General features: G+C 59.7%; 2 protein-coding genes across 2 annotated transcripts in view; one reads left to right on the forward strand and one right to left on the reverse strand.

Moving 5' to 3' along the window:
• Positions 1-3,071, forward strand: part of NDST4 (N-deacetylase and N-sulfotransferase 4) — a 77,215-nt gene extending 74,144 nt beyond the window's left edge. The window contains exons 11-13 of the mRNA XM_045831427.1: positions 11-120; positions 2,155-2,257; positions 2,939-3,071. Of these exons, the coding sequence (XP_045687383.1) occupies positions 11-120; positions 2,155-2,257; positions 2,939-3,058 (333 nt within the window). The 3' untranslated portion in view covers positions 3,059-3,071. The remainder of the gene's footprint in view (positions 1-10; positions 121-2,154; positions 2,258-2,938) is intronic.
• Positions 3,072-8,472: 5,401 nt separating this feature from the next.
• On the reverse strand, positions 8,473-9,403 carry LOC123814082 (ras-related GTP-binding protein A-like). The gene is given in 2 exon segments (XM_045831654.1): positions 8,473-8,961; positions 8,963-9,403. Coding segments are annotated over 2 exon segments (924 nt in total). The 5' UTR covers positions 9,398-9,403.
• Between the last annotated feature and the right edge of the window lie 8,732 nt (positions 9,404-18,135).

Below are 18,135 nucleotides of genomic sequence, written 5' to 3' on the forward strand. Positions count from 1 at the left end.
GACTCTGCAGCTGCTCATCATCGACGGGCAGCAGCTGAGGTCGGACCCGGCCACCGTGATGGACGAAGTCCAGAGGTTTCTGGGGGTCTCCCCGCACTACAACTACTCCGCTGCACTCACGTGAGTCTGTCCCCGCACCTGGCCGTGCTCCCACTGGGGGCCGTCATGAGTGATGTGTGTGCGCAGCCTCCCCACCGCCGGCTGTGGGTTCAGTCGTCATCACGCGGCCCAGAGGCACTCAGAGTGATGTCCTCATCCCCCAGCTGGCGCCCCCCTGACGCCACGCATCTCAAACGGCCTCTTGTGAGCTTTCCCGTGTGAGCCTGTCCACGTGCCCGCTCTGGGCGGAAGGGGTCCTCAGAGCGAGGTTACAAAGGTGGGAGGCTCTGGTCTCGTCCCCCAGGTGACTGACGGTCAGCGATAAAGTGCTGACGATGTCATCAGCTCCGTGACCGCAGCAGGACTTTGGGCAGAGGGGGCAGGGACACCTGCACACCTGCCCCGCATTCACTACCTGAGGCCACCAGCTCAGACCTAATCGCGCACAGTGCCCAGCCATCTGCGGTTGCGTGACGGGCCATCCCCAAAGCCACCAGCCCGCAACCACAGCCACTCTGTGGGCTGCTTGTCACCCCCATGCCGCTCAGCGGCCTCCCCCCGAGGCAGAGCTGCGGTTCGGGACCCAGCTGGGCCGGCGTCCGGCCCGGCTGCGCAGCGGGCGGAGCTGTCCTTCCTCCCGGGGAATGAACAGAAACCCCAGGAAGGGCCGGGCCGGGCGAGGAGCAGGTGGAAAAGCAGGTGGGCGTGGATCTCTCCCCCTTTCTCCGTTTGACCGGCCATGCTTTGACACTAACTGACGACACGGACGAGGACCACCCGGACCGCGAAGGTCACATCTTTGAGAATAGGCTGGGCAGGAACCACGAGGAAAGTTTCCCCGTGACCGAGGTCACAGGCGTGCAGAGGCGGCTGCACCGCACCAGGTTCGGAGCCGAGGTCCCCAGCGGCCAAACATCCTGCAGCCCATGGACTGTGCCCCCCAGTCGGCTGGGCGCCTCTGCAACGCCGCGGAGCCGCCGGACACACGCCCACCTCCGGACGCCGCGGCCCCCCTCCCGCCGCCGCGTGCGCGCGCGCGCACCGCCCGCCCCAGAGCGGCCCCTGGCGGCGCCCTTCCCGCCGGTTCGTTCTCCCCACGTCCGGTCCTGTGCGTCCTGAGCGGGATTCTCGTTCGGACTTGCTGACATCTCAGTGTAAACAGATCGATTAGACCACACCTCTTCTTTTATTTTTTGTTTTTGTGACTTTGTGCAACCCTGGGAGCAAACTGGCGTTCGAGTTTAACAGCACGGGGACCGGGCTGGTCTGCTGGGGTCTCTCTGCCTCCCGCGCGGAAACGAGGCGCCCTCGCGCCTCCGCGTGTGGTTAGCGCGGGGCGCCCCCGCCGCCGCCGCCGCCGCCAAGAACAACACGTTCCGTTCCACCCTTTCAGGTTCCCCCGAGCTGTAGCCTAAGACAATACGGTATTTTTCCAAAGTGGAAAGGTGAATTCATGTTCCTCTTCTCAGAATCGCATTTATATTATATTCAGTCATTTGAGTGTGCAGGGTGGGGCCCACGGAGGCCTGCAGCCGCTCATACGGAAAACGATGCAGTAACTAGCAAACGACAGTGCGAGAACCAAGTCTGCTTTGTGTGCTCCCAACGGTGCGCCTGCTCGGGTCCCCCTGATGCCCCTGAGTGAGTTCAGAAGCCTGTTAGTGTGTTTACACAAGGAAATCACAGTAATGAGTAAATAAATCTTCTAAAGGGCCTCTATGGTGGGTTGCGGCTTTGATGGTTAGTCCTTGATCTTTTATGGGCGAATACGTGAAACGTGGAACCCAATGCTAACATCAGACTGGGCTCAAGATGCCTGTCTGTTTTCGGTGCAGCAGCGATGCTCTGAACTGTATTCACACACGCAGTTATTTAGTGTCAAACAGACTCTCACGCCAACGCGGTCGCACTCGCAGGAGTGAATCAGATCACGCGGAAGCCGTGGGCGTGGGCGCGCGGCTTCCCTCTGCCTGCCCGTGGCCCTTTCCCTCCGCGCCCAGCGCACTCCGCGCCGTCACTCATCCTCGAGGGTCACGCCCTCTCCGTCTCTCGTAGGTTCGACCCCCAGAAGGGCTTTTGGTGTCAGCTGCTGGAAGGCGGGAAGACCAAATGCCTCGGGAAAAGCAAAGGCCGGAAGTACCCGCCGATGGACCCCGAGGTAAGGCGCTCCGGGTCTGGGGCAGAGCGCCGCGTCAGAACGAGCGGGAGCAGCCTGCGCCCTGTTTCTCGCGCTGCTGTCAGTGGTTTTATGCGCGTAGAAGACAGACCGACAGGCCGACAGGCCGACAGAGACAGCGATCCATAGGTGTGTGCAGACCATGTTCGTGGTTGGGATGCACCGGAACGTAAACAGCAGACAGCGACCCCTTTCCACACGTGCAGTACTCGGGCGCTTTGGGATGCGCTGTGTGAGCGCGACAATATGCACGAAGCGTGCGCGCCCAGAGCCTGCACGGACGCGGTGCTGAGGCGAGCGGTGGGCAGTAGCCCGTGATGGGGGCGCGTCCCCACCGCCCCCTAGGCGAGCCGGCACCAGCTGGGCCCTGCAGTTCAGCGCCCTGCTGACCCCACCCGCGCACGGTTCTTCTTCGGCGTTAGACACGCCCATCGGGTCCCTCCCGCCCCGCACTCTCGGGGCCTCAGGGGGCGCCAGCGGCGTCCAGCGGACCTGCAGCTGGTGTCGTCTCTCTCGGCTGCGCGGCCGCCAGGTGGCGGCGGCAGGGGACCGAGCGCGGAGACAGACAGAGGGACGGCCTGGGCGAACCTCCGAGCAGGGCAGGGCGCGCGCTGGGCAGCCGGCTGACGCCTCCCTTCAGCCTCCTTTCCCTCTGCCTCTCAGTCCAGGGCCTTCCTGTCCAGCTACTACCGGGACCACAACGTGGGGCTCTCCAGGCTGCTGCACCGGCTCGGGCAGCCGCTGCCCGCCTGGCTGCGGCAGGAGCTGCAGAAGGTGACGTAGCGCCGGGACCGGCCAGGCCAGCGCCTCGAGCCCCGCCGCCGGCCGCGCCCCTCGGGCCCTCGAGCGGGCCGGGAGCATCGCGCCAACAAACCCGCTCCCGCCCGTCCGCGCGACGAAGCCCGTGTGCGCACGCGCCGCAGTCCCTAGCGCCGAGCCCGTGTGAGCTCGCGGCGGGGTCCCGCGGCGTGTTCTCGTTTCCAGGGCGGGGCCCGCGGCGCGGCCCCGTGGCCCTGTGAGCGGCCAGGTGGCACTCCGTCTGGGACCCAGAGCCCTGGTTTCATGGGAGGGGCGAGTCAGCGCCCCGAGCGACAGGCAAGGACTGGGACCGCACTGGCGGTCGGTCGGTGGTGGCCTGGCGTCTGAGCCAGGGCCCCCGCGCCCCCCTCTCCTGCGCTGTGAGGGGAGACCGCCCCAGCCCACGCCCGGGGAAGCAGGACGCTGTCGCCCCCCGGGGCCGGTCAGTCCCCCCACGCCGGGAGAGGAGTGACTCCCCGTCACCGGCGGAGCGGGCTGACCCGCAGCGTGCGTCCTCGGTGCGCCGCGGTTCCAGCAGCATCGCCCCCAGGCCTGGGCAAAGCGGCAGGGGTGCAGACTGCAGTCCGAGCCGCCACCCTGCCACCGCCCCGCCCCGACCGTGCGCACGCCTGGGCGTTCCGTCACCGTCCCCGGGAGAAAGAGACGTGACAGACAGGCCAGGGGCGGGAGTGCCACCGCGTTCACGGGCCCCTGGGGGCTGCGGGGCCTCGGGGCTCCTGCGTGCGCCATGCGGGGGGCGCTCCCCGAAGACGATGTTTTAATGCCTATTTAAAAGAAATATATATACACACACACACAAATATGTAATCCAAACTTACCTCTTCAACATCACCCGTTCTCAGCTAACCCTGCTCTCAGCCGTGGCACCGGAAGGTGACTTTCCAGAGAGGCCGGCCCCTCCTGCCCTGGGGTCGCCAGGGCCCTCCCGCCGGGGCCGCAGCCACGGGGGTGGGGTTCCCGTCCTGCGTTGTCGGTGAGGACGCAGAAAGCCCGTGGACGTTTTCAGGGACGCTCGAGGCAGAACGTCCGCCCGGCGGCGCTGCGGCCGGCCCACCCCCCTCCCTCCGGAGGGGGCGTTCCGCGGGCTCGAGGGGACCCCGCTTCTCCCAGGGATCTGAGAAATTATGCTTGACATAATTCAATGTCTTTAAAGGAAACTGGAGATCTTATTTTTGTTTATTTTTGTCTTTTTAAGCAAGTAAATAAAATCGATGTAAAAGAAGCAAGAATTTCTGTCTTATTTCAGACGTCATTAAGATTTTCCTTCCCTACTCTTCCCCGCTGCGTCTAGAGGCTCTCAAACTTAAAAAAAAAAAATACTGTAAGGTTTTCCTTGGGCACGACAGATGCAGACCACCCACCTCCCTGGCTGTCCCTCCGTCTGTGGGGACGGCTGGCCCCGGCCTTGTCCCCGGGCTGACGGCGGCCTTGGCCGCGTCCCGGGAAGCGCTGAGGTCCCGGGAACTGTGTGCTTGGCGCTCGGACGGTGCGTCTGTTTGGTCTCTCGTGTCCCCGGGTTGTCTTCTAATGCCCTTCTTTCCAGAACTAGAATTTTTTTTCCAAATGGGATATCAGATATATTTACAGATGGAAGGAGGTGTTTTCATAGGAAGCAGCATTCACCTAACTCGCAGTGTATTCACTGCCAGACTTTTTAAAATGTAACTCGTTGTACACACTTCCTGACTTTGGCCTGATTGACGTCTTCTGAAACCAGGCAGGGTTTCAGGGCGTGTCCGACCGCAGGGCGCAGCGCGGCACAGCCCCGCAGCACCTACTTGCCTTCACACCCGCGAGCAGGCGCTGCCTGGGGGGCAGAAGGAGCCAGCCGCGGTCGCCGCCCCCATTAGGTGGCGGCCATTGTCGGCCTGGCCACCGGAGCGATGCTGCTTCCCTCTAGGTCCAAGGTTTTGTCGGGCAGATGAGTTTTTTCCTCCCCTCCACCTTTGCCCACCGTGTGCCCGCTTCCCGAGTCCCAAGGGCACAGCGAGGGTCACCAGGAGCCGCCCACCCAGCGCCGCCTCTCCCCAGCCGTGTGGCCGCGGCGCAGGGGGACTTCCAGAGGCACCGTGTCCGCGCTCTTCCAGCCACCGGCAGCCGGAGCCGCGGCCGCGTCTGAACGACTCCGCCCAGCGCCTGACGCGGCCGTGCGGGGACCGGTCTGTCGCAGAAGCGCTGTGTGGCGTTCAAACCGCTCGCTCTCCTTCCACCACACACGAGCATGTCTCCTGCTCCCTTTAATAATAAAACCCGTGGACCTTAAACCTGCAGCTGATGGTATTTGGTCCAAACGGGAAGCCGTCTTCCCATCACGACCCGAGAGTGAATTTCGAGCTCCTGGCCGCCGTCTGACCCCCAGCAGGCAGCGCCGCTGTCCACCCCACTGGGGAGTCCGCCCCCGTCCTCCGTCTGCGTCTCCGCCGGGCCGTCACAGGCTGCCACCCGCATCGCTTCTCTTCGTGGCTCTCTCTCCAGCGCCCCCCCAGCCCAGCCGGCCCCACGGGGACGGTCAGGCTAGAGCCACAACTGCGTCGAGCCGGAGGAAGTCACCAAATGTGATGAGCCCGCGTCTGTGACGGCGAACCAGTTCTCAAAGACCCTGCGTTTGTGAGGAGGGCCCCAAGGGCACGTCTCCGGCATCACCACAAGTCTCTCCCTCTAGCTCCACCTGCTCGCAGGGCGGTCTTTCCACAGGTGAAACATCTGATTACACGTCAGTGTAGTTTTTATTTACCTATATATCAGATATTTTCCTTGCATTTATCGTTGCAAATGCACAGTGTTTCAGGCCTGAAGTAACACATTTATGTAAATAATTCCCACTCAATTCTGACTGGTCCTCCTGTGTCTAGAAGCTCACAGAGCACCGAACCCTGGCACGGGCGCTCCGTAGAAGTCACCGAACTGTGTCGAACTGTGTTGGCCTGCGCCAGCTCCCCTGCGAGTCCGCCCCTTCCCCGTTTGCTCCGCCCCCCGCCCTACTCGCCGCGTGTTTTGCTCAGGGTGCTCCGGACTTCCCAGCCCGCATCTGCAGCCCCGCATCCCGCCATCCACTATGCACGTGTCACCTGCCGTCCTGCTCAGCCCGGTCGGGACGCCTGCTGACGCCGACACCGAGCGTGTCCTCAGTGGAACTGGCCTCAGGCCCGCGGAGGCCCTGCTTTCCCCCGAGCCCCCTTTCTGTCCGGAAACTGCCCCCGGGCCCAGCACTCGGTCCTTCCGGGAACCCCTGTCCCAGCACCGGCCACGCAGCTGCTCCTGCCCGTCTCCACGAGCCCACGGCGTCCGAGAGACCACGTGAGTCTCAAGTGCAATTAAGTTTTCTAGTCACCACGTTAGAAAGCGATAAAAAGGTGAAATTTATCTTAGTACTTTACTGAACACAATGTATCCAAAACACTCTTCTAACACCTAATCCGTGGAGCTCCCACGGGCCCTCACATCCTGAGCTCACGCTGGGTGTGTCTCTCACACCCACCGCCCACAGTGCCTTGGACGGCCCGGGCTCCTGCCTCGTCTCCCACTCCTCCCCGCCCCCCACACCCCGCTGAGAGGGCGGGTCCTGCCCACGGTTTCAGGGGCAGCCAGACACCCAGCACCCGGCCCCAGATGATGACACTGCCCACCGGCCGGGTGACACGGGCTGCCCCGAGAGAGTGACCCGCAGGGCTGGGAAACAGCACCAGGACTACGGGGGGGGGGGTCCCGGTCCCCACGGAGCATGTGATGGGAGCTGGGCCGCTACACAGGGAGAAGCGGGGACTGTCCCCAGCCCACTGCCCAGGGACAATTACTGGCCAGGCGCCCTCCCCCACAGGAGCAGAGTAGGCAGGAACTGGGGGGGGGGGGGGCGGGGCATGTGAGAGCCTCCCCATCCTACCGGAAGTCCTGACCTCAGGTCCCCTGTCACCTGCAGCCTCACGGTCTGCCTGTGGGGTTCTGCCACCAGCTCTGGGCGGGAGCGCTCACGTCTGAGCCGCACTCCAGACTCCTGAGGGATGGCCTTTCCAAGGTGAAACACACCTCCAAACCCACCAAATGTCCCCAGACCCCCAGGACAATGTGAAACCCCGACGTGCTCTGTGAAGGTGCCCCCCCCAACCAAGGTGGCATGGGATCCGTGCCCATGGGGCTCAGCAGGTCCAGATCAGCAGGGTGCATCGTAGCCAAGCCAGATAAGTTGGTTGCTTTGCTTAGTTTTGTGCCCAACAGGCCACACCCAGGGCTGGGACTTTCTCTGGGTCACGCTGGGAGGGGGAGCCAGGCTGACATTAGAGCCACCGGGGCCGTTGCCCTTTCTGGGAAAACAGGTTCCCCATTCACAAGGGCGAGTTCACGTGCGCAGTCGGAACCCACGACCCCGGTCTTTGTCGCACAAACCTGCGTCGCCCACACGTTGCCTGCGCCTGCGCACCGGTCACACTGCAGCCCGTCCGAGAGCCCCAGCCCTGGCAGCCTCTGCGCGTGTCCCCCAGGGCCGCCCGGCGCTCGCTCTCTCCACCCCTCCTCCTGGCTCATGGTCCCCAGCAGCCCCTCGCGTCCCCCAAGGAGCCACCTGTTCCCTCTGCCCCCTCTGGGACCCGCCCGTGCCCCACGCAGGTGCTGCCAGGTAGGTGAGCTCTTTCGTCCTCGGCCTGCCTCCCCAAACGACGGCGCAGGCTCCACGTGACGGCCTCCGCCGTCCGGGCTGCTGTCCGTGCCTGCGGCCCTCGGGGACACCGTGTCGGGTCTTTGATGAAAAACCAGGGGAAACAACACTGAGACACGGGAGGAGCTCATGGAGCGACCGAGGATGTTCCCACAGGGGCTGGGGGGGGACCAGGGAGACACAGAGGGGGCAGGACCAAGAGTAGGACCTGGAAAATTATTTGTTTCAAGAATCTGTCACAAATGAAGGCACAAAACTAAATTTCCTTTTTAATACTTCCTATTATCAGATAGTTTTCTATTATTAAATATTAGACAAATACTTTTTAACAGCAAATGTTTATTCATGATTGAAGCCAAGAATTTATAAATGCACCTTAATGCCGCGCTGACAAGACAGCAAGGCTCCCTCTCTGCAGTCCTTAAGGGACACTGGACGGCGGGCGCGGGCGCTGGTGTGCGTCGGTCACGACCAGGTAACGAGGACGCGCACGTGCGCGCACACACCAGCTTCTCAGGAAGGCGGCTCCAAGCTTCCTGGAGAGCCAAGTAAACGGCGTCCACGGTTTCAGAGACAGGGAACCCGGGGCGGGGGTGGAGGAGTGGGGGAGGCAGTGAGCAGCACACCCACCAAAGCCCACTCGTAAGCACGTGACAGTAGTGAACACCAAAAGCATGGGGGCGGGGCGTGGAAAAGGCTGTCCAGCGTGTTCCAAAAGCATCCAGCGATCTCAGCGCGCAAGGAGGCTGCGCTCGGGAAGCTCCGGCCTATCCAGCTTCTCGAAGTGCCTCCCGGCATTGCGGATGTTGATCAGCGTCACCGCCGACGGGATGGACGGGTCCGACATCACCACCATCACGCAGGTGTTGGACGTGAAGGCGCGGAGGAAAGCGGCGAAGTGGGAGTTCCTCACTTCCATGCTCTGGAAAGCAGCGGCCAGCTTCTGGCAGCTCAGCCTGAAATGCCTCATGATGTTGCTGATCTCCGCCCCGCTGGCCTCGCGCCGCTCTCCGCGCTGGTAGTGGGCGATGGCCAGGAACGTGGCGCTCTCGAACAGCAGCACCTCCTCGGCCTCGATGATGCGGGCAAAACCGCTCAGGCTCGCCTCCAGCTGCCGGGCGTTGGGAAGCAGCCGGCAGACCACACTGGACCAGGCTCGGTAGAGGGTTTCGTCCCAGATGGACGTGCGGAAGCACGCGCACTCCAGCGGGCGAGACAAAGCGCCGCAGGTCCTCCTCGCGCTCGGCGAAAACCAGGTCGCGCTGGTCCTCCTGCACCAGGTCCATCTTGTGCAACAGGCAGAAGATGCCGGCCGCGGGGGAGCTCTGCAGGATGGCCTCCAGGCACGACTGGTAGAGGTGCGCGTCCTCCTCCAGGTCGCGGCTCCCCACGTCGAACACGTACACCAGCGCCGCCACGTCCCGGAAGAAGCCGCCGCGCCGGCCGGCGGAGCACCTCTCCGGCAAGGCGTGCCACCCGCCGCAGTCCCACAGGTTCAGCACCAGGCCACCCGGAAACCGCACGTGCGAGTGCTCCACGTCCACGGTGGCGCCCAGGCGCCAGGTGTCGCGAGCCATGCGGTTCTCGAAGATGACCGACCGCATGCTGGTCTTCCCCGACCCACTCTTCCCCATCAGCAGCACCTTCTTCTTCATGGCTGTGCTCGCGTGGGCCGCCCGCGGAGTCCTCGCAGGCTGGGGCGCGGGGGCCTGGGGGCGCGGGGCCTCGGGGCGCGGCCGAACCGCAGCGCAGACGGAGGGGCGGCTGGTGGGGCGGGGCCTCCGCGGGCTGGGCGAGGCGGGCGTGCGCCGCTGGGGGGAGCCGAAAGCGAGGCCACGCGGGCCGAGCTGCGTCTGGCAGGGGAGCGGGGGGAGCTCAGGGCTGCAACAGCCCCGCAGCACCGCTCGCCTTCCGGTCAGGTGCCTCGCTGCGGCCCGCAGCCACCCACTTCCGGCGGGAGTCTCGCGAGAGCCTCCGGGCTCAGAAAACTGGGTGACAAATGGGGCGATCACGAGAGTTGCTGGGGGTGTAGGCACTACCCCAAGTCTCGGTGTTTGAGGACAGGCTGCGTGGACAATTCAGTCTAAAGCCCCAGACCTGTCCCCTTCCCGCTCTGCAGAGGAGGACACTGACGGGAAAAGGAAAGCGGGGATGCACCGTGTGACGGGGAACGACAGCTAAGTGGCTGTCCGTGGAGAAAGTTTTGTCCCCATAGTTACTGTGTCCTTTTACTCCGTGACGCAGCTCAACAAGTCGGTCTCACCTGCAGACTCAGGAAGATGCATGCGACTCGTGTCTGCCCCAGACTTCTCGGGAAGAGCGATTGTCATTCCCAAGTCCAGTCATCAGGAGAACACACGAGTTATCTATGTGTTATATGTCCCGTGTGTAGTATTCTATGTACAGAAGACACAGCTGCACACAGATAAATGCACACGTGTGTGTGCGCGCATGCACGCTACAGGGACACGGGCTCGGAAGCACGCAGCTGGGCCGGCCCCTGGCAGAGTTTGCAGAACTGAAACTTACTTCTCCCCGGAGTGCAGCGTGGGCATCTCTTTCGAGCTCTCTCCCTCCCAAAAGCTGAGAATAAATACCTCCATCTTGTTTGTAGCACCTTATTCCTCACCATGTGACACTCACTCGCCACCTCACCTCTCCTTCCTGGTTGCCTTTGTGGTTCAGCTTCTTCGAGGAACGTTTCACAGCCGGAGCCCAAGGAACCCGACCGTGCTGGGTCCAGGGTCGCTGGGCCGTTTCAAAGCTCAGAGCCGCAGAGGCAGGTTTCACAAGTGTCCCGCAGCCCCAGCCACCGTCCCAGCGAGGGTGCTCAGTGCCTTGTCTCCTGGCCACGTTTACGCTGATTTTAAAGGCGGAGATGGAGAGATCCACCCCAAGTCTCTGGAAGCCAGGGATCGGCGGGAAAGCCCCCAAAAGCAAAGCAGTGACAGATACCCTGTGTGTGCCCGGGAAAATGGGGGCCATGGGGGTGTGGGACAGATCGCACCCGGGCTGGTCTCCCAAAGCCTATAGGCAACTGGCTCAGGAGAACAGGGCCGCACAGAAGCAAGCCACTCCCTGGGGCCACAGCAGAGCAGGGCCTTCGGCCACCTGGCCAGTGGGTCCCTGGCTCCAGAAGCTCCAGGAGACGCAGCCCCGGGTTATGGTGGGGGAGGGGGGGGACAGGGCTGTAGGCGGCATCTGAGAGGCCAAGGGGACAGGAGAAGAAGAGGCCATGTGTGGAGGCCAGGCTGCCTGTGCTCAGCTGGCACGTTCTGGAAGGGGCTGCTTTTCCCACCATTGCCGAGGACACCAGGAGGAGTTGGAAGGGTGGCCTGGACCTACCATCAGGCACACTGACGCTGACTAATTGTCCCAGAGGCTAGTTCTGCCGCAGGGGTCTTTGTATCAATTGAGATAAGGAAGGGAAAAGAACTGAAATCATTGAACGTATTGGTAAAATAATGAAAGCCACAACAAGATTAAACATAGCACTTACCTGATGAAGCAAATGACATTCATTTAGTTGGGGGAGGTGACATTTATTTCCCATACATGACTCATTACATCATAATTTAGCAACTGATAATTTGAAGGGATTTCAATGTAAGTGAAACAAGTGAAAAATACAAATGAAAAGTTGCTAAAAATCCAGTTCTCCATTTTCATATGTTTAAATATTTTTCCAAAGAAACAAGAAGGTTAGTTTGGCAGTTGGTGAAGTATTTTTGCTCAAACCAATGAGGGCAGAGCCCCGGAAGTGAGTGTGCGGCGGAACCCAGGCTGGCCGCAGCCGCCGCGCAAACCAAACCCTGGGGCAGGTGCCGGTGGAAAGGGAGGGCGGTTTGTTCCCAGGCCGGACGCCCGGGAGGAGGGGCTCGCTCACCCCAGAGGGCATGGCGGCGTCTCCCCACAGCAGAGGCTCCAACAAGGACGGAGTGGGGAAGCAGAGCGAAGGGTCCCAGGTGGGAGGCTGGCGGCGTGGGAGCCCTCTGCTGAGGGATCTCCCCACGAGCCACCCCAGTCTGGTCAGACAATTTTGGTTGGAGGTCAGCAGCCCCCCAGGAGCCGGATGGTCCGAAGGCCTGCCCATCTCCCCTGAAGTTAGTGCCAAGGGTTCTCCAGCCCACATGCTGCCCGCCCACAAGCCCCGTTTCAGGGGGAACGGCACTCACAGAAACGGGGTGCTTGTTCAGTTACTTTACAGTGCCAGGACGACAGTAGGTAAACATGTGAATCCTCTTAAGGTTTTACATGGAATTGCACTATACACAAAATATAATTTAAAACGCCATTAAATTATTCAGTTTTTCTATATGTGTATTTAATTCCTTTTGTATAAAATTATACATAGAAAGTAAGGTTTTAGCCCTATATCATTTTTTATTGTAGCGTGCAGAACTTGAAAAAGCTTGAGTGTAATATTGACATGAAAGCACCTTTTAACAGCCTTGCTGCGACGGCGGGGTGCTGGGGCCACGGTGAACCCACCACGCCCACATCGAACGTGCAGATCCAGACGCCAACGCAGGGGGCGCAGCTGTGCCGGCAGGCGGCCTGGTTCCCTCGGGCTCAACTTGGGAAGCGCGAGCTATATACAACGCCCACCCACGCAAACATCAAATGTTTTACACTCTGAAACCACAACGGCTAATATTTCAAGCCATGAAACATAAGCAAATACAGCATTCGTTTAATACTATAACAGTGATAGACCCCAAAATCCAACAATACAAATCCATGGTGAAGCAAAAATAAAAGTTCTTAAAGAACAAAGCAGTAACAACAGAAAAAGAGGCGCCTAGAAGTTAGTTACAAGATGGAAAACACTGCGCCTTGGTGCTGTGCCTTTGGGGACTGTTATGCTGTTAAAACGTATACTCCAAGTTTTCTCAGAAATGCAGTCTCAGAATGTGGCTGTGGAAAGCCCAGGAACAAAGCGTCTGTGCCGGCGTTCGTCGGTGCCTGCCGGACCGCAGCCTCGGACACTGGTCCCGGAGCTCACGCCGGTCAGGCCTCTCCGGGCCAAACGCAGCAGCCGTCCCACTCATCCAGGACGGACAGGCAGGCCCGGACGCCTGGGGCGGAGCAACGACGTGAACCCTGGCGGAGCAGTGCGCGCTCATCAGAAACAAGGCTTCTGTCTGTGGGCGCGCAGACGCCAGGACGCGGAGCGCCCGGCCCGAACCGGTTCCCGGAGCAGCGCCCTCTGCGGCGGCCGGCCGTGCCTGCAGCGGCGGAGGGCAGTTCGCCCGAGGGTCAGGGCGCCGCGAGAAAGCGGATCCACCTGCGGAGCAGTTCGCGCACGTGGGATGGGTGAGTGTGTGATTAAGTCTGCACCCCAGCCCGCTGCCGCGGCTGCGCACTCAGCAGCCCCCCACCCCCACCCGGCGGCGCCTGTGCCGGGAAGGACGCTGCACTTCTGACGCCTCTGGGTGAAACGCTTCTCCAGCGGCGAGATTGAAACCTGTCCCCGTTTCCGGAGCCCACGTGCATCGTCAGGGGGATGCACTCGAACGACCCAAACTCGGGCTTCCGGATGGTAGAGGCTGGAAAAACACAAGCTTCTGACCCAGACTGTTCCGGAGCCAAGGCCACATCTGGGTCCCTGCACGCGCGTCGTGGGCGCCTGCGCTCTTGTTGGGAAGAACTCGATGCCCGGGCCTGAGCGCTGGGTTGGACGCACGCGAATGATGCCCATATGTTCCCTATTGAGCCGATTTGATGGAAAAGGTGGAACTGGTTTGGAGTGCTGAATTTCGTGTGTTGAAAATTCAAAATGTCACTGAACCTTTAAAATTTTTCCTGAATAGTAATAAAAGTCTTTTTTTTGTGTGTGGTGAAAGACTAGATTTAAGTAAATGTCCCAAATATATGTCTAGGGTATTTTCCAAGGGTTTATGGTCGAAATGCTCAACGCTTCCCTTCCACACAGCACATACTTTTTACAGGGCTCACGTTTATTTTGTCCTTGCTTGCTGTCTTTGGAGGATTAAGATAATCAATTCCTTAATGCTCATAAGCAAGGGTTTAAAAGAATGAAAGGGAGAGAGTCGTCGTGCGGTGTGCGGGATTTAAATGTCTTCAAACACAAGTCCCACCTTGGAGACTCCGTGGAGGGAGTGGTGGTCTGTGTCCTCTCAGACCCGTGTGCGGTGTCACCACCAACAGGCCAGAGGGACAGAGCAACAGTTTGTCAAGTTCCTTTAAAAATTTCTGCCCTGGCTGGTGTGGCTCAGGGGCTGAGTGCCAGCCTGAGAACCAAATCAAAGGGTCGCAGGTTTGATTCCCAGTCAGGGCACATGCCTGGGTTGCAGGCCAGCCCCCACTAGGGGGCGCACGAGAGGCAACCACACATTGACGTTTCTCTTCCCTCTCTTTCTTTCTCCCTTCCCCTCTCTAAACAAATTAATAAATAAAATCTTAAAAAATAAAATGTTTTCTAAAATAATAAAAAATAATATACAAATTTCCATTTTACAACCACTTTATTTTTAATTTTCAGCCTGCCACCCTCTTTCAAACCTCACTTCTTCTTTAAAAGCAAACTGCTTACAATCCTTTGTGAAAACAGCTTCCAATGATGACTATTCATCGTCATCAGCTCAATTCCAAAACCGGCTCCTCCCTCTCGGGGGACCGACGGGGAGAGGGAAAATTTACCGACCACAGCGGGAGGGGCGCTGGCTGGCGGAGGGGACGGCCCCGCCCCAGACTCTCTGCTCTGCCTCCAGTGGTCGCACTGGGGCGGGGAAGCCGCAGAAGCTGCGCCCGTCTGTGCCCGCGGAAGATGCCGACGGGTGCTCCCGTCAGCCCCGCTCCCCACGTGAGGCCCTAACCTGCGATGTGTGTTTGCACGAGTCTCCGGGACCCGGAGCTGCAGCGGCCGTGGAGGCTTCTCCAGCACGTGCCTGGGCCGCCAGCTCTGGATGAGTCCTGCTGATATAAAAAAAAAAAGAAAACATAGACTATTTGACTTGGAAATGAGCGTATGCTCGGTGTGTCCTGAGCAGAGCTGAGTTTGACTTTCGTACAGAACACAGAGGGTCTGTCGGCATCACAGGTGAGCACTGAGGCGACAGCCAGGGGCCTCAGAGGCGGCTCACCCCCGGTGGAGCGTGCGGGAAGGCCGGGCCGCGAGACACACACGCAAAGACGGGGTTTCGTCTTCACCCCAGGAAATGGATTGAAAGCTTCAAAGGAGCATTTTCATGCTTTGTGTTCCAACTGAGAAAGCATATTTTTCACATGATATACGGTGTCACTTTCTCATGAAACAGATTAAAACTGAACCCGCTACACTCGGGTCTCTAAATCACACAGACTCCGGCAATTGAGAATGTCACGGAGTAATCCCCCTGCTCCTGGTGACCTACCCGAATCCCCTGTTACCGGGCAGAGAAAACCGAGAAGTTCTAGGTGACAGACTTGTCCCAAGAATCATGAAGAGCTGAGGTTTGTTTGTTTCCTTTAAAGAGAAAAATGTGAAGAGCAGAGAACTGAAATCAGATGTTCTGCCTCCTGAACGGAAATGGCCTCTTTTAATTAAAAGAATACAAGTTTTTAAAGAGAACTGATCACATTGCAGACATTTTAAGCCCTTTTTGTTTAAAGTTAACAATCATTCCTTAAACAAACATGTTTTCAACTGAAGCAGGAGAATAATATGTGGAAACAGTTCAGATGCGCAGACTGAGCCTGAACGTTTTGCTAGTGCAGCTGTGACTGGCAGTTTGGTGTGCGGGTGTGTTAGCAACTGCTGGGGGAGGCCCCGAGGTGCGTCTGCTCAGCCTCGGTTTACCTGCTTTGATCTGTTTCCGTGTCGTCCGAGGGGGCTTCTGCTCGCTCACTGACGGCCCGAACGCCCCGACCGCTAGAAAAGGGGGTATTTGCACACTCGAGTTACATTTCCTCAGATTCCAGAATGGGCAGGCACATACCAGGTTCTCTTTGAACTTGAAAACCCCAAAGACAGAAAGGGGAGTAGTCGGTTGTAAGTCACTATGACCTACTGTGACCCCAGTGCACTGGGGGACAGAGAACATTCCATGCCCGCAGCGGGGACCTCTGACAGCTGCGGCTTGGATGACAAGCACAGACACAGCGGCTCGAGTCCAGTCGTGTGAGTAGAGAGTCACTGTGCAGACCAGGGACAGGGCCACCCCAGTCCGAGAGACCAAGTAAGGAAACGGGGAAACAACCCTCTGTATCAATTCTGCCGAGTCACTGACAGGAATCACAGCACCCGTGAGTGAACCGTCTCACCAGAGACACGGCATCGTTAACCACACAGGTGGCAGTGCCGATGCGCCCACAGCTCCCGCCCCGGGGCAAGGAGGGGACACTCACGCTGCCCCAGGAAACCGGACTGTCCTCTCCACGCTGATTAAAGAAGTGCATCTCCACGTCGTCCACCCACCACAGACGTGAGGGTGTTGGCGATAAACCCACCGTCTGGAAGTTTTACAAGAAGCAGCGCACCCCTCTGCAAAGCCAGCGCGGTTCTGCAGAGCACAGGCTCTTTGTGAAGAACGGGGACTCGGGAGCCAGATGGGGCCGGAAGCCCGGCTCTGCCGCCGGCCGGCTTTGGGAGGCTGCGCCGGTCCCTCCGTCTCTTGAGCCTCAGTGTCACCGCGGGCAAGCCGGGAACGGGACGTCGGGAACGAAGTGTGACTGACGGTGCTCACGCAGCCGGCCCCGAGTGAGTGCTCAGCAGTCCAGCTGTGGCGGCAACAACTTCCACGGAAGCACGACCGAGCTCAGTGAAACACAGAGACCTCACTACTGGGCAGGTTGTTCTGCTTAAACGTGGACATGTAACATGGAAACCTAGACCAAGAAAATGGTCTGCCACTCATTAGAACTTAGTCCCTGGTCCCCAAGATGCGGTGGTGACGAGACGACCAAGGTGGGCTGTGGAGGGCGGCAGACGTGCCCACCGGCCCCCGCGGTGCCCCTCGCAGCCTCCGAGCCCACGTCCGGGACCGCGGGCCAGACCTGGAGCAGCCCCCCCCCCCCACCCTGCAGGAGCGACACACCCACCCACCCACTGGGGAGCACACTGCTGTCTGTTTCCTTCTCCACACACACTCCTCACAGTGCAAGTTGCCTCTCCTTTGCCTTCCCTTTTGTTCTCAGCCAGTTTTAAAGTATTTTTCTGAAGAATTTCTCCATTTTGTCCTAATCTCAGCTCTAGACGAGATTGTGTCCAAGGTCAGCATCCCAACCACAGGGCCTAAAAGGGGGAGGCGCAAACCCCTCCTTCACCACCAGAGGGCACCAGAGGCTCACGCATTTGGCAGCAGCCCCGACTTCAACGCCAGACCCCGACTGGATGTCGGAAGGCATTTGCTCTGACCCTCCGCCCGGGCAGGAAGCCCCCCAGCCTCACCCCCACCCCCACCCCCACTCACCACATGCGCTGCCACGGCCTCGACACCGTCACATTCACACAAACACCTCCCGGTCAAAGCAGAGAAGAAAGGGCCGCTACAGGAGCAGGTGGGTGCTAAGGAGGCAGGTCTGCCCGGGAGCAGGGCAGAACATTCTGGAAGTGAGAGCCCGGGTGAGGACAAGCCCGGCTCTGGCTGGAGGTGATGAGTGAGGAGGAAGAGGAGAGAAGGTCACGGCTCTGGCAACTCCAGAGAAACGTGATCCGCACAGATCGAAAGCTTCACCCAGGAACGGGAGGGGCCTTAAGGTCACGAATCCGACCTCCTGAAACGGAACGAGGGGTGTGCCCTGTGCCGCTCAGTCGGCCGGACTCGGGGTGAACCCCTGAATGGGTGACGGGCCCAGGGTCCTGTCCCCCCAGCCCCACGCAGCCCCGGAGACTCCGCCTGTGGCTTCTTTCACGGAGGGAGCCCATCCCACACCGGGTCCCCTCTCCCTGCAGCTGCCCTGTCCCTGGCATCTGTCTTCCCCGAGGAACCCCGCCTGCTCACGGGGTGCCCAGCAGGGCAGCTGCAGCCTGCCGCTCAGCCCCGGCCTCGGTTCTGGCTGTAACCTCCAGCATTAATGGAATTGACTCATTAACTAATTGAATTGGTGTTAATTATTAGTTGACACCTGGTGCCCCCTGGAGGCAACTCAGCTCCCTCCTCTAAGGTGTGAAATAAGTGACACAGTTTCTTTGTTATTATTTTTATAATTTTACTCAGTGATCATTTTTTACTTAATGACTTTTAATTTAATGAGTATTTATTGAATGATTATTTGCACACAGAAGTTTGTACTTTTTTTCAGAGGACAACAGTTTCCATGATTCGGGGAGACGGAGTGTTGGCTCTCGGTCAGAAGCACCTGAGCTGTGCTCACAGGAGCAGCGGCCCCTGAGGGTGCGGCTGAGACCCCTCGGGTGACCTTTGAACTGCAACTGGCTGCAGAGGCAGGA

The sequence above is a fragment of the Phyllostomus hastatus genome, unplaced genomic scaffold, assembly GCF_019186645.2.
Source record: "Phyllostomus hastatus isolate PE091 unplaced genomic scaffold, TTU_PhHast_1.1 phas_contig_159, whole genome shotgun sequence".
Classification (NCBI taxonomy): domain Eukaryota; kingdom Metazoa; phylum Chordata; class Mammalia; order Chiroptera; family Phyllostomidae; genus Phyllostomus; species Phyllostomus hastatus.